This window comes from Corapipo altera, unplaced genomic scaffold (genome assembly GCF_003945725.1).
Source record: "Corapipo altera isolate COAL_440 unplaced genomic scaffold, ASM394572v1 48b, whole genome shotgun sequence".
Lineage (NCBI taxonomy): Eukaryota > Metazoa > Chordata > Aves > Passeriformes > Pipridae > Corapipo > Corapipo altera.
The window spans coordinates 15,976,386-15,989,806 of record NW_020884884.1 but is presented as its reverse complement, the minus strand read 5'-3'; the positions used below and the strand labels follow the sequence as shown (position 1 = coordinate 15,989,806).

At 42.7% G+C, this 13,421-nt stretch overlaps 1 protein-coding gene across 5 annotated transcripts in view; it reads left to right on the top strand.

Moving 5' to 3' along the window:
- VIT (vitrin) overlaps nucleotides 1-13,421 on the top strand; it is a 51,161-nt gene that overhangs the window by 28,720 nt on the left and 9,020 nt on the right. For 3 of the 5 annotated variants that reach the window (XM_027641275.1, XM_027641273.1, XM_027641272.1), the window contains 6 exons: nucleotides 174-224; nucleotides 4,057-4,095; nucleotides 4,179-4,235; nucleotides 4,857-4,919; nucleotides 8,431-8,478; nucleotides 13,000-13,062. In XM_027641275.1, the coding sequence (XP_027497076.1) occupies nucleotides 174-224; nucleotides 4,057-4,095; nucleotides 4,179-4,235; nucleotides 4,857-4,919; nucleotides 8,431-8,478; nucleotides 13,000-13,062 (321 nt within the window). The remainder of the gene's footprint in view (nucleotides 1-173; nucleotides 225-4,056; nucleotides 4,096-4,178; nucleotides 4,236-4,856; nucleotides 4,920-8,430; nucleotides 8,479-12,999; nucleotides 13,063-13,421) is intronic. The other 2 variants (XM_027641274.1, XM_027641276.1) reach the window with 2 other exon arrangements.

The window sequence follows — 13,421 nt, the reverse complement described above, 5'->3', positions numbered from 1 at the left end:
AATATATTTTTTGTAACAGCTTTTGAATTTTAAAGATTAAAACACTGTGAAGGAATTCTCATATGATTTTTGCACACCTCGTTTTCCCTAATCTTTCCTTCCCCATTTATTATTATTCATTAACATTGTAGGTTTTCCTTTAATAGCTGAAAATTATAATCTCTTATTTTTAGGTTCTAGCAGTGTCCACCCAGCATATGCATCTGTGGTAGCTGCAGCATCAAGTAAGTATGGTGAAGTAAGTATGCCACAAGGCATGCAGCACAGTGTATTTTAAGGCAGCAATGATTCAATAACCTTTCAAGCCTCAGCAAACTCAATGACTGAATCGAAGTCTGGATTTAAACTGAAAACCAGATGCTTGGCCTGAATGTCAGAGATCCTGATCACCCACAGTTCTCAGGGAGCTTCTCTAGTGAATATCTGTGCATTTCAGCCTTGGCAAAAAGTTGGGTTTCGTAACACTCGAGACAAAGATTGTGCTGTTTGAATCATATTACATTTCCTATTACTTCCTTCTGTCATATCTCTCTAAGGGAGACTTGATTTAGTTGTTAAGTTTAGATGGTTATGCAGCCCTCTGCATCATGTACTTAAGGCTGAGAGCTCTGAAATGCTGACATATGCTAAACCAATGCTCTTTCAAAAAACTGAGGCTGTGGTTCTGAGCTTGGCATAAATGTGATGTTATTCCTGGCATGCCACTTGTTATTGACAACAGAGCAGCGGCTGCTCAGAGCTCCGCATCTCAATCCAGGAGCCTGCTCCCATTCCAGCCCACAGCCTGCAAAGCAAGTATTTAGAGGTGTTTTCCCATACACTGTGTAATTGCTTAGCTGTGCAGTCAAGTAAAGGAGAATATTTTCAACTGTTTGCAAGTTTCTGAGCATGGGGATATGATTGCTTTTGGGTGAAAAGGGAGCTGGGCCATCATTAGATTTTATGCTCCATAGCCATTTCTGAGTGCTTGCAGCTCAGCTTTGCTCTCGCGTAAAAAACTGCAGTCATCTCTGCCGCCAAGTAATTCAGAGCCAAGAACGTGGCAGGGAAGGTATCTTTTGGGTAATTCAGGTCTGGAGGAAAAGCATCATTGAGTCAAATTTAGTTGTGAATGCAGAGTAAGGGTAGGGGCAGGAGGGGTTAATCTTACCAAGACAAATGTACAGGTAGGTATGTGTATGGCAGGATTTACAGAAGTGACAAAAAAATTCAAAGGGGTTTAAATTCAATGGGAATCTGCATCATTCAGTGCCTAATGTGCCTGTAAACCTAGTTCTGAATGTTGCTTTCTTTTCTATCAGCTATTCCCGCAGGCTGAGCACAGAAGAGGCCATTACTGGTTTTACTAGCAATTAGAAAACCTTGTTTGAGATTCCCCAGTCAGGGACAGATGCATGTTGAAAGTAAAGTTTTGGCAATACTGAGATCAGTGGGAAGGTTGTATTTGTCTTTAATAAGACCAATCATTTAGTCAAAAAAATGAAAAAAAAAACCCAACAACAACCCCAAAACAAACAAATAAGCACTCCCATTTTCCAAGCCTTTCAGTGGTCATATAATTATAATTTGGACCCATCTTTCTTCACTTCTTTACTGAAGTCTAAACATACATTTACTCCCAAAAGATTAAAGTGATCAGACTTAGGGACAGCTCTGTTGTGAGTTGGAGTGGTGGAGACCTACTTCTGACTTCACCGGCTTCATTTCTAGGACTATGTCCAGCATGCATGTACCTGATATCTGGATTCCTGAATTCTCCTGACCTCTTCTTGATTCTAAAAGAGAAGAGGTGGATAAGCAAAAAAAAATACAGAAAATATAAATACAGTTCTGATGCAATGACCATATACAAAGCAGTTTAGCAGGTGTCTTTGTCTGAGGAGCCCTTCTGATGATGCCGTTGATCTTAATCAGAGTTTGGCTTGACCAAACAGAATCAAATGTTCTCCTGTCCATCTTGGCTCACAGGGACTCACAGATCTACCTCTCACTGTGCATTGGTAGTTTGCCTGCAAAACACACCTCAAAAGTAAAAAGCCATGAAATAGAGCACAGTCAGAACGAACATGGCTGTGTTAGCTCTGGTGTTACCACTTCTAGCCACTTGTACTGGCAGAAGTTCACAGGGGCAAACAAAAGCAGGACTTGCAGATTAGAGCCCTAGTTCTGGCTGTTCTTGCTATTTCCCCTTTATCTTCTGTTTGTTAAAGAAACAGGAAAAATATCAGAGACTCTGCTCCATTGTAGAACCCCTGCTTTAAAGACTTGATGTGGCAAAACTGCTAAATGAAAAACTAGTTTAATTTTCAACCCAGTTTTTGAGATTTGCCTGGTGACTGTCCATCCCCAGTTTGTTACAGACTTCTCCTAGTCCTGTCTCAGCCTTCAGCTTGCACAGAGCTCTGCTTAATGAATGCACATTCACATGGCACAGCCTCACTGGCATCTCAGATTCGAACAAAGAACAACCTTTTCAGACCATGGAAGTGCAATTCCAACCTTTCCTCCTCTACCATGACTGTGTTTGCCCCAGTCAAAAAAAGCATGGCAGAAAACAGCTTACCAGTGGTAAAGTGCCTTTGGGTAGTACAGCAAAAGGGAACAGCCTCAAGGCATAGCACAGTCAAAAGGAGCATAGAGAGAAATCCATGTTGCTAACATGGTTGGGTTAATTAATTAAAAAAGTGGCATAAAATACTTGGATACTGAGCCAATCTCTTTCTTACCCCCTTGTACTCTGTTTCTACTGACCTTGTAAAGAGTGTTAGATACACATTTGGGCTCAGTTGTGACAAATGTGAAACAAGGTAAGCTCTGAGGCTCAGAGTTAATTTTCTACCACAGCTTTGGCACCTACTGATCTCCCGTGGAAAGCATGCCCTGCACGATCCCATACAACACTGACTACTGCACACGCAGACTTTTCCAAGCCACAGTCTGACCAGGCCTGGTCTTGCTGTGGTCTATCTGAAGCCTTACAAGCTTACAGAGTTTAAAAGCCTTGCCAGTTTTGGCAGATGAGCCTGTTATTTCCTTAAATAAGATCTCTTTGGCATCTGGAGTTTACACGGTCTCTCAGGACAGCTCCTAGAAATCCCATCAAAGGGCTTCTAGTGGCCTGGAAGGTTCAAGTTTAGGTCAAAGGCAAGCTATTTGCTGTCACCTAATTTTGCAATATCAAGTTTCCAAGGAGCAGCAATTCCTGTTTTCTGAGACAACCCTTCAAAATGGTCTCATTGATGACATCTTATTGACAAAATAATCTCGTGGGCCCCTGTCCAGTGTTCATAGGAGTCAGTTAGAACATTCCCACTGCTTTCATCCAGCTTTGGAATTAATCTTTCTGGGAAAACTAATGAATAAAGGCTTGTTAAAGGATAAGTTTGTTAACAAGTTTCTTAAGAATAATTAATGAAATGAAAGGCATGATTAAAGACATGGTTTTCATCTGCAAATGCTTTGAGCCTTTAGTATTTTTGAACAATGTGAATTTAATAACCCAACCCAATCACCTTAAAAAAAGCCTTCTGTGTAAAGACATTTCAGACACACGAATTCTCCCATATTATGTTTCATTGTCTCATTATTTACCATCTGCCTGCTTGCTCTCTGCAGAAAGGGTAGTAAATTGTCTGGGGGGGGGGGTGTTGGGTTTGGGGTTAAAACCTTCCACACAACCAGTACAACTGGATGGTTCTGACATAGAAATACATATAGATAACCAGTGTGGATGAGAAAGAAAGTTATAAGGGAAAGTAAACCACCGAAGTAACTTCAAATCTTTTAAATGCAGACCAGAGACCCGTATAAGTAATAATCATAACTGAAGGGAACCTTAATTAGGCTGATCTGTATGACAAATAGAGCAAAGCAATCTTTTATTTAAGCAGGCTCAAATGATACAGTTAACATCTGAGAAAGTCTATTGATGAAAACTTCCTATATGAAGCATTAATTCTGACAGCTAAAAAATGAGACTAAGTGAAAAAGCAGGGGAGCAGTATCCTGAACCAAACATGGTATAAACCACAATTTTCTATTTTGTTATCTACTTAGGACAGGTTCAGGCTGCACAAGGAAGAGGACAGAACACAGGTATGTCGGAGATTTGTATTGCTAGAATACTAGAAAATGTTGGTTTTAAGTTCCATGTGCTAACCAATACAATATTTCCAAAGCATTCAGGGGCACTTCCACCTCTACAAGTAACAGGAATATCGTACAACACAATACAGGTAAAGGCATTACAGTCTTCCTCTATTTTCTCCCTGTAGATAGTTCCACAACTCACATCTACTGAGTCAAGCAGTAATGCACTGTTTTTCCCTCCTAACCATATTCATAGCAGGATGTAGTGACAGCCTATATTATACTGGTCATTGCGTGACACTAGTGTAACCTGTAGGGAAAAAAGTAAACTGAATTAATAAAACTTAGAATTGTTCTCAACATAGTATTCTAAAACTATTTATAGAGGTCTTTTATAATATTTGCTGTTGCAAAATAAGGGAGGAACTTCATGTCTGTGTAAGTTTGTGGGATGAAGGCCTGACCCTGAGAGACTTGTTTTCAGGCCCTAAACATGACCAGCATACCAGGACCCACTACCACTTGTTCCAGTGCACCAGCTAATACCTGCACTGTGCAGCATGTACTAACATTGAAACTTTACTGCTTTTGCCAACCTCCTTCAGCTTTTAAGTTCTTTTTTTTTTAGATTCAGTTTCCATCTTCCTTTTCATTTGGTTTGAAAATGTGCAGAAAGTCAATTTGGGATCACTGCATCCCTTGTGATCATGCTTCTCTCTCCTTGCCCACTGGCATCTAACTTCTCACCTCTTTGTCGGATCACCCAGGTATTCAGCGCCAGGAGCCTGTTGCCACCTTCCAGAGGGCTGCCGGCTCTCCAGCCCACTTAGGTGAGCACAACTGCTAGCAGCAGATTTTCCACTCTCTTTCATAGTTTTAGCAACCCCAAATTAGCCCTTGTACTGCAGATTGTTTTCCTGTATCCTGGAGGAGGACCAGGGCAAGACTCATGCACCAAAAGCCAACTAGCAGTTTCCTGAATGCAAAAGCCAAAGGAAAGCTCTGGTGAGCTGTTCTTCCAGGCTGTGGGAATCAACATCTACGAAGTCTTTGCAATTTTCCCTATTTGTTAGTCAAAACAAGAAACAAAAGAAACAAAAAACCAGCTCTGTGCAGCCTATCAGGTCTTCAATAGAGCTAAATCTGCTGTTCATGTGGTTCCCAAGAACTGTTCTTGTCCTAGTCAGCTGCAAGGGCATTCACCTGCCTGTAACTCAGAGCAAAACATCACTTTTTGAGACAGTTTTTCAGCAGGCTCCAAAACCAAAGAAATTTGGGGGATCCCAGGAATGTGTACACTAATTGTGAAGATAGAGGTTCCTTTTAATACTGAATGTAGAAACATTACCTGTACTGTTCTTCTTCCCTGGCCACGCAACTGATCCTTCACCAGCAAGCAGGCTTGTCAGCAAGTGGCCAAGGCAAGAGCTGCACAATGGTAGAACTGACCTCTAGCATGGGCAACCAGACCCACTGAGGAGGGAGAGGCTGCAGCACTTTAAGGTGTCCCTGGGGCCCTGCGGGCTTTGGTGAGAGCTGGGAAGCACGGGAGGAGTATTGCTACATTAAAGAGCCAAGTGGTCATTCACACTGAGGCTAGAGGACGCTGTTATGCAGCGGGGCTTTCTGAGTAATACCAGCCAAGTAAGCTTACCCAGCAATCTCCTCATCAAAATGACAATTAGAAGTCGACTTAGTTGCAGCATATTTAAAATGGATACAGTTCTCGTCCTAAGATTTACTCTGTTCCTTCACTTTTCTACTCCTTGTTTCGTTCCCCTTCTCTTCCTTCTGGTTTCCACCTGTGTTTGTCTTTGTCATATTTTTGGCCATACAGCTGTCATAGATATTTCTTTTTTTTCTAATCTCACACTTTTTGTGCTCCTTCAATTCCATTTGCCCTTGTCAAAATTCAGTACCCACCTTTAGAGGGAAGACAGGGGGGCACTATTTTCCTGGGCTGAATAGCAGAGTAAATATGTTGCCTGTAAACGCATCGGTCATGGCAATGCACTAATTATGTGACACCATATAAAGGCCGGGGATAGTCTGAGGCAGCAGACCTGCCTTTCTGGCAGGGCCAAAATGGAAAAAGCCCTAACATCTGGACCAAAGGATGTGCTGGCTAATTCTTGGGCTAACCAAATCTTTGATTTAAATAAGGCTCAGCATTATTCTCCTGTTTTTTTGACAAAGTCAGTGTTTGACCCCACCTAATCACTTGAGGCACCTTACAGTCCCCCCAAAGTGAGTACAAAGCACAGATTTCCCACCATCAACTATTCTGTTTTCTTCATCAGAGAATAAGCAGGAAAAATCCCACAAACACATACTTGCCATATTCCCGGCGAGTCCTGATCCTTTTTTCAGCCCAGGCTTTGGCAGCTCAGATGTGCTGCTCTTAAGCAGCAAATTTTTCTAACAATCAAAAGGAAATTCCTGAACAAGTCCTTTCTTGGAAAGGTGAGTTGTTCTTCTTGATCCTGCTGAGCATGTGCACGCTGCTCTGCAAACAGCAGCGATCGGTTCTGGGGGTTTGACCATGCTGTCAAGAATCTTCCTCTCTCATCAGCTCAGGTTAGCAAAAGGGTGTGCTGGGAAATCACCTTCCCTGACATACCAGTTGGTTGTGCAGCTTCTCAATGCATTCTTCAGAAGGTCTCAACTCTTCCAAGCTCTTGACAACACACATTAACTCTCTTGAAATCCCATACTCACTTTAGCCCAAAATTGCCTTTTTCAAGGCAATTATACTGAAGAGTTGTGGTGATGGTGTCTTTTTTTTTTTAAAGACCAGTCTTGGAGTATTTTAAAAATCAGTCCTTTGCTTTTATGGGCATCTTCAAGTGGGGAACAAAAAAGCCTTAGTTAAAAGAATAATCATTTCACTTTCAGATATGCATTTCATTGACAGCTTTCTTTGTTATGTGCCTAGGACTACATGCAAGAAATAGCACTTTTCCCTGGATTAACAGGTCACCCAGAAAGCTGCATATTCTCTATATTTGCAGCCAACCACTACAAATCCTTGGCACTTATCTTGTGTTTTTCCTCATTAAGAAAGTAAACCACCACAGAAAGTTCTAAATGGGTGAACTGAGAAGACTGGTCGAAGAAGCAATAGACAGCTCTTATCGACAGGGATTTGGACAGACTAGAGCATCTGTCTGAGTTGAAGCAGTTCTTAAGAGTGAATCTAGAAAAACTTAAGCATTGCACCTAATGACAAAAACCAGTCTTTTTCTTTTCCAGCATCTGCCTGTCTTTCTGAAAAGCATCTGTCTGTCTTTTTTTAGTTTAAACAGTCAGAGATGTTAAAGGAGCCTGTGTTCTGAGGATACTATCTGTCAGTGAGGTGACAGCAGAAAGAAACCTGTGACACATGGGATGCACACATTCTATTGCTCTGATCTTTCAACTCACATCCCTACGTACAAAGAAGAGAAAAGATGGGCAGATCTATATGCAGCTCCACAATGAAAGATGACAGGGTTCCTCCTACCCTAAGCGAGACCACACATCTTATTCATTCCTCTGTCTCATGCAACAAGTCTCCCTCCCAAAGAGAAGCTGATAGCTCCTCACTGGAAAGGCAACCTAAGGGCAAGATCAGTGCTTTCACTAGGCTGGAGGACACTGGCAAGCCCATGCATTACTTTTTCCAAACCTACATTGTAGTTCACCCACTGGCTCTAGTCAAGAGTGCTCCAGCTCTGTGCAGCTTATCAGGTGTTCGATAGAGTTAATCTTCTGTTCCTGTGATTCTCAGGAACTGTTCTGGTCCTAGTCAGCTGCAAGGGAATTCAACTGGTGATTACCCATCACTTTTTGAGATGCAGCAGGCTTCAGAAACAAAGATATTTTGGGGTTTATTTATAAAAGCAGCAATTTTGATGAAGTTATCCATGCCTGACAAGTGGCAAGCAATATTTAGGCAACTTCTCTGTGTTTGGATGAGCTGTGGGGATACAGAAATCTGTAGTTGAGAAGTATTTGCAGATTTTCAGTGCAAAACAACCTAAACCAAACAAAAGTATATTGAAGTCAGTATATGTGCCTCAGTATCAACGTAATTTAGAGGAACAAGACCAAAACAGATCTAAAGAGGTGTATTTAAAATCCTAAAAAAGATCAGAGCTCTGGAGGCAGTGATACAAGACTCCTAAATATGGCTTGAAATGTGCGCATAAAGGTTTCCAGGTTTACTGATTTCCTCAGTTCCTAAGTTGTTAATGTAAGTCATTGTATGAACTGACATTTCTAAATTAAGTCAGCACTCTGTAACCTCTAGTAATTCCATTATTTTCAGTCATAGTTTTTCTTCTCTTTCATGTGTAAAAGCAATGGAAACAGACTCATGGAAACCTGGATTAAGCCTTTTTGACACAGGTAAATATTTTAAACATCCAGCAACTAGTCAGGGAATAAGTGGTTTCCATCACACATGGGAAAAGCTAAATCTATTTATTCATCAGGCCCGTGACACTAGTGATAACAATCTCATTTTATGAAGCAATTACAGCATGTAAAATTATAAAGAAGATATGTCATTTACATCTTAGTAAATTATTCTGTGCTTGCATCAGTCTCGAGTTCCTGCCTAAAGCAGGAGCACAGCAGATGAGTTCTGGAAAGAGTTGGCAGCTACACTACAGGAAAAGAGTTCTAGCTACTGAAATCCATTTGTAAATGACAAAGTATTTTGGGAATGTCACAACTGGGATCACAGTTTAGACCTGCAATCAGATTATTCTGATGTCAATGTACTTAGGGAAGACATTCAGATAAGAAAAGGAGGATTGAAGTCAAATGTAAAGAATAATGAGCATCAGTGACATTTTCTGATATTTTATCCTTAAAAACTGGCAATCTGGAGGTGATAATATTTTAATAAATAGTGGTGAGGGGGAAAAAGCCCTACATTTGTAGCAGGCTCTAGTAGCCACAAGACCAAGACTTGTGCAACCCTTGATCAAGAGCATTATGAACTGCAGGTTCTATATGTTCAACATTTAAGGGCTCCCTTTGCTCAGAAACACTAAAAGCAGACTACACAAGATACAGGCCAATTCATGACATGGAACTCTCTCTTACAAGGGGCTTGACCATTCAGTATAAGACATCTTTTCCATCACAGTTTTCTTGCTATAGAGGGCTGTGCTGGTGGCCCTTGTAAAGGCCATTCCTTCAAACACTCTGCTTACTTCAAAGCTGAGGCATGACTAATCCTTGCACTGGCTATGATGAACAGCATAACCCATATGCATTACCTTGTGAATCCAGGGTCAGCAGCGATAGCTGTTGAGGCAAAATTTGCATCATCCCAAACACAAACAGATTGCCCTTCTCCAGCTGCCTGAGCCAAAGACAGGAAGCATTTCTATTCTCTGTAGCTTAAGCCATTAGTGTGCTTATTTGGGAAAAGCTACAGCTCTAGGGCTGGAGTGCAGAGTGACATTTTGAGGCAGAAAATGACAGATTGCATTAAATGCAATGAAAGGTTGGGCATGGGGGAAGGGATGTTGTATTAATAGTTTCTCAGCAACTGAAGTGCCAGCGTAGACTAGTGTGATAAAGTCTGATGAATTCAGATTGTCACTTCAAAGGAATTGTTTCTGGCGTGGATGTAGTCACTGCTGTCTTACTCAAGTGAATGGGAAGTTTAATCAGTGTGGACAGCTGTGACAATCAGTGAAGGGAACTTTAATTAGCATGGCATAGACTGCCCATGCAGCAAGTTGAAATTCCCATGGAAATACCAACGTTAAATTGGACTGGTAGAGCAGGGAGGCCAATAGAGACTGACCACCTCCCCAATTAGTTGGGGAAGAGCATTTGGTGGGTGACCTTATTGTTCCATTAAGCACAAATCAGCCAGCTGACCCACAACCTTCAAGAACTGATAATTGTACTGGCAAATAAAAACAAAAAATGCTGCACTGCCCACACTTGAGTTTTCTATACCAACAAAGCTAATGCCAGGTATATGCCTGGGAAAGGAATATGGGTTTTATTGGATGCAGATAAATGCATGAGGCAGATAATCTGAAGCTATGATTTAGCTTCCGTATACAATTTAGCTGCTAAAGTGGATGGCATATGTTAATATCTAATTTCACCACAGTGTTAAATCCACCTACTTTCTGTTCTGCAAATAAGGCAAGGTTGGGGAGGAACTGCACATATGGGGAACCAAGCTGGCACATGTGAGGAAAGCAGTGTGCAGGCTGCAGGATGAAGCGTGGCTTTGGTCTGTTACTGAAGAACTATTACATGCCTGTGTAATGAAAGACTGTATTGGAACGTACACAGTCAGGAAGGCAAGCTGATGACTCTTTCAGGTTTTAAAGGAAAAAAACAATAATAATTTTCATCCATGTGGTTGACAAAGAGAGGATGAGTATGGATCCAAGTCACGTTGCCCTTAACTTCCACATCAGATAAACCCACGATAAGCCTGCACAAAATTTGCCTTGCGCCCTTCCTCCAAAGGCAGATTTAGTCCCTGTCAGCAAGATTTTGAGGCCTGAGAGAGATCAAAAGTGTTTGCTGCCACAAATGTCACGGGATAGAACTGTTTGGTGTCACTCTGTTCCACATGATTTTTTCTCAGTCGGGAGCAAGCACCCAGCCTCAGGTAGTGCTGCCCCAGAACCACCACTCTGCCTCTCCCTGATGATGTTTCCCGCATCCAAATGGGCCTCCCATGGGCAAACACATACTACATGGGAGGCACACTCTCCCCTGTTCCTTGCCTGGGAGCTCATCTCAGGTGTGCAAGAAAAGAGGCTTTCCAGCCCACTTTTGAATGGGTCTAGCCTGCTCTGGCACAAGAGGGCCAGCTCCACTAACTGTGGGGGCAAGGCATTTCTGTCACAAGAGCCAGTGTCAGGATGGGTGGAGAGCTCCTATTCTCTGTTCAGTAAGTATCCTTTCCAATGCTTGGGCAGGAGTACAGGGAGGCTGCATGTGGGGCTGCAGGCACCACAGGGCACCACGTACAAAGCATCAAAAAGCAACACCAGCCCTCAGACGGTCCTAACCTGGCCAGACATAGCCAGGGATATTCTCAAACAAAACACATAAGGCAAAGTCTAGCTCTTGCCATAAACAAAGTAGGGCTACTCTTTGTGCCTTTCATCTATTTCATTCACAGGTTACCATAAGGGCTCCTGTACAAGGCCAAGCCCAGAGTTCCAGCTAGCTTTGTGGTTCTAGTGACAGGGCAACAGCAGATGTCTAGGGACGAGCAAAGGAGAGGGAAATCACACAGTGCTGCTGTTAACAGGTCTGTATAGTCTCTGCAGCAGAAACTTTCTTCACTGTCAGCTGAATTTAAAACCGAGAAGCCAAAGCAACCTGTCCCATACGGATGCTGCAGTGTGCTATAGCTTCTTGGTGGGGGAGCAGGCAGCAGGCCAGTTCTACACTAGGTCCTGCATACTCAGACTTACTACAAACGTGGCCCCTGACACAGAACTATGCACAGCTTTCAGCATGCAGGTAGAATGACTCAAAGAGGTTATATTTGACAATTATGAGGGGTGGATTATTAGACTTAACTGAAATAGAAATAGGAGTGGTGACAGAGGGAGGTGGAGCTTGTGTTTCCCCCCCTTTTCTTGGTGGTTTTCTGCTTTAATACGGCTTGGTCATTAATACCTTCAGCAACCAGCTTAGGTTGTTACGCCTCACGTCATATTCAGTTGGTGACCTTCCCTGATGTCCCTTGACATACACTGCTCTCATGCTCAGCTTGCTTACGGCTGGCTGCTATATAGAGACAAACTCTGTGGCACCTAGTAATTTCTCATCTTTTTTCTATATTAAGCTCACATTTTATAAAGTTACCTTTTTACTATGTCTCCAAAGTCCATAATACTCTCCTTGACTTATTTGGTGATGAAACTTTAAGGAAGTCTTCCTCCTCCTTTTCTTATAAAAATGAATGTGCTGTTTACAAAAATAATAAGCTGTTCTGGTGTTCTTTAGACCAACTCCTTTCTTAGTGAGTGTTCAGTTTGTGGCTTGCCTGATCATTGATGCCTCTTCTGAGGATTAGCCCAGCTAAATCCCCTTAATCTTTTCATGCTGTAGTGAAAAGGAACAGCTCTTTGCCCTTGCTTGGAAGGGAGATACTGCACTGTAGGAGACACTTGCCAGGCGTTCAAGTCATGAGTGAAGTTCAGTATTTTCAGACCTTCTGATGCCAGCCTAATAGTGCCCTATGAGTCAGTGCATCTCACAAGGACATAAACACATGTTCCCAAGGCTGCTACCACCCAAATACCTCACCTTAGTCCTGAGCTAAAATCCACTAGTGGCCCATGAGACTTTTCCATGACCTAACTGTATCACTCTGACACCATTTACCCCTCTTTCATGCTTTGTAAAATAACCCAGTCCTCCGGGGGCACGCAAGGAGCTTCCCCAGCTATAACATGGCAGGATGAGTCACTCACTACCTGTGCCTTCCTCTCCAGACAGAAAAGCAACATGCTAAATCTGTTGCTCATCTGCTTCAGACGTCGTGCTGCTCACTGTAAAGCGTGGTGAGCCAGCAGGGTGGCAGTGCCAGTTCTTGGGGGCAAACTGCTGGGAAGTCACTGTCCCACACGGTGGGCCATCAGCCTCTGCTCCTGAGGAGCCCTCTACTTGTGCATGCTGCTCCCAAGCCCTGGCAGTTAGGGGGCTGACTCCCAAAGGGGATTCAAAGTTGGTGTTTGGAGAGAAATGTCTGCTCTTGTTTTACCCTGGGAGTGATGTAGGTGGAAAAAGGTAAGCTCCAAGGAGCTTACCCCCCATTCCCTCCCACATCAATCCTCTGCAGTCACTCTGTTGCCTGCTTCCTTACAGAGCAAGGGCAGCCACTAAGCACACACCGATGGAGCCTTTCGTTTCTCTTTCTAGGCTTCAGCTCAAAGGAAGAATTGAACCCGAAGCCACTGGAGTCCATCTCCCAGGGTAACCAGAGTACGTACTTCAGAATTAATTTCATAATTAAGCCATACCATATTATTAATTACGTATTGCTAGAATGCATTCAAATTAGATAGCAAAGGTAAGTTTTCAAGAAAGCCTATGAAAATCCCAGAACACATTTTTCTCTTGCAGAGAAAGAGCAAGCACTCTCTGCCGACCCCTCTTATACACGTAATCGGTTTTTGCTTCTACGAGAAAGGAAATAACAGCCAAAATTTAGCTCACCTGGGCAGGGAGATGGTAGCTGCTCCCTGCTGCCTCTTCCCAGGCAGTATCAGCTCCATGCTCCTGGGGCGCAGAGCTTCTGCCCTCAGGGACTTTGATGGTGGAGGATGGCAATCCAGTGTGTT